The sequence below is a fragment of the Apteryx rowi genome, unplaced genomic scaffold, assembly GCF_003343035.1.
Source record: "Apteryx rowi isolate R43461 unplaced genomic scaffold, aptRow1 scaffold_4071, whole genome shotgun sequence".
Classification (NCBI taxonomy): domain Eukaryota; kingdom Metazoa; phylum Chordata; class Aves; order Apterygiformes; family Apterygidae; genus Apteryx; species Apteryx rowi.
The window spans coordinates 1-1,037 of NW_020450600.1; the positions used below are offsets into that span (position 1 = coordinate 1).

General features: G+C 72.9%; 1 protein-coding gene across 1 annotated transcript; it reads left to right on the forward strand.

Annotated features, from left to right (window-relative positions):
* Positions 1–202: 202 nt before the first annotated feature.
* LOC112970819 (hyaluronidase-2-like) lies at positions 203–839 on the forward strand (the record flags this gene model as incomplete). The annotated part of the gene is made up of 2 exons (XM_026075620.1): positions 203–292; positions 498–839. Coding segments are annotated over 2 exons (432 nt in total), but the record flags the coding sequence as incomplete, so codon positions are not given.
* Between the last annotated feature and the right edge of the window lie 198 nt (positions 840–1,037).

Here is a 1,037-nt window from a genome sequence, read left to right on the forward strand (position 1 = left end):
TGCTGGAGAAGAGGGCTCAGGACTCCTGGGCCCCACTGTAGGTGCAGGAGGGCCTGGCAGCTCGGACCCCTGGGTTCTCCTCCCGGCCCCAGACACAAGTGACTCCATGCTGGGGTGCTCCTCATCCTCTGGGCCAGCCCCCGTGGGGCACGCCGGGCCGCGTGGCACCGGCTGGCACCCAGACCTGCCTCTGTCCCCACAGCCGGACCTGATCTCCACCATTGGGGAGAGCGCCGCACTGGGGGCAGCCGGGGCGATTTTCTGGGGCGACGCAGACTACACCAAAAACCGGGTAGGTTTGGGGTGAAGGTCCCCCGGGGGGCTGCGGGGATGGATGGGGCGGTGGGTGGGGGTGACACCTGCCTCCTGAGAGGGAACTGGTGGCTTGAAGCAATGCCAGGCTGGGAAGGTGCTTGGCCAGGCGCTTCTCCTGCCGGGGGCCGTGGGGGCACCCCAAGGTGCCGTGCGGTGCCCTTCACGCCCCGCTCTCTCCGCAGGACACGTGCCAGACCATCAAGAACTACGTGGAGGGGGACCTGGGCCGCTACATCGTGAACGTCACCACGGCGGCCCAGCTCTGCAGCACGGCCCTGTGCCAGGGCCAGGGGCGCTGCCTGCGCCAGGACAGCGCTGCCAACGTCTTCCTGCACCTCAACCCCGCCAGCTTCCAGCTCCGGCGCCGGGACGCGGCCCACCCCCAGCGCCCCCTCATGTGGGCCGAGGGCCGGCTCTCCGCCGCCGACACCCACTACCTACGGACCCACTTCCGCTGCCAGTGCTACCAGGGCTGGCACGGCAGCGCCTGCCAGCTGCGGGCGAGCCCCCCCAGCGCCGCGCCGGCCCCCCGGGGCCGCCTGGGGCTCCTGGTGCTGCTGCTGCTGCTGCTGGCGTGCTGGCACTAGCCCCGCCGGACTGAGCCCCGGGGCCGGCGCGCCCTCCCGTTTCGCGGCGGTGGCCCTGCCTCGCCTGCTCGGCAGCTGGAGGAGGGGGCACGGCCGGGGCGGCCCCCTCGCCCTGGGGGGGGGTGGAGGGGGTGC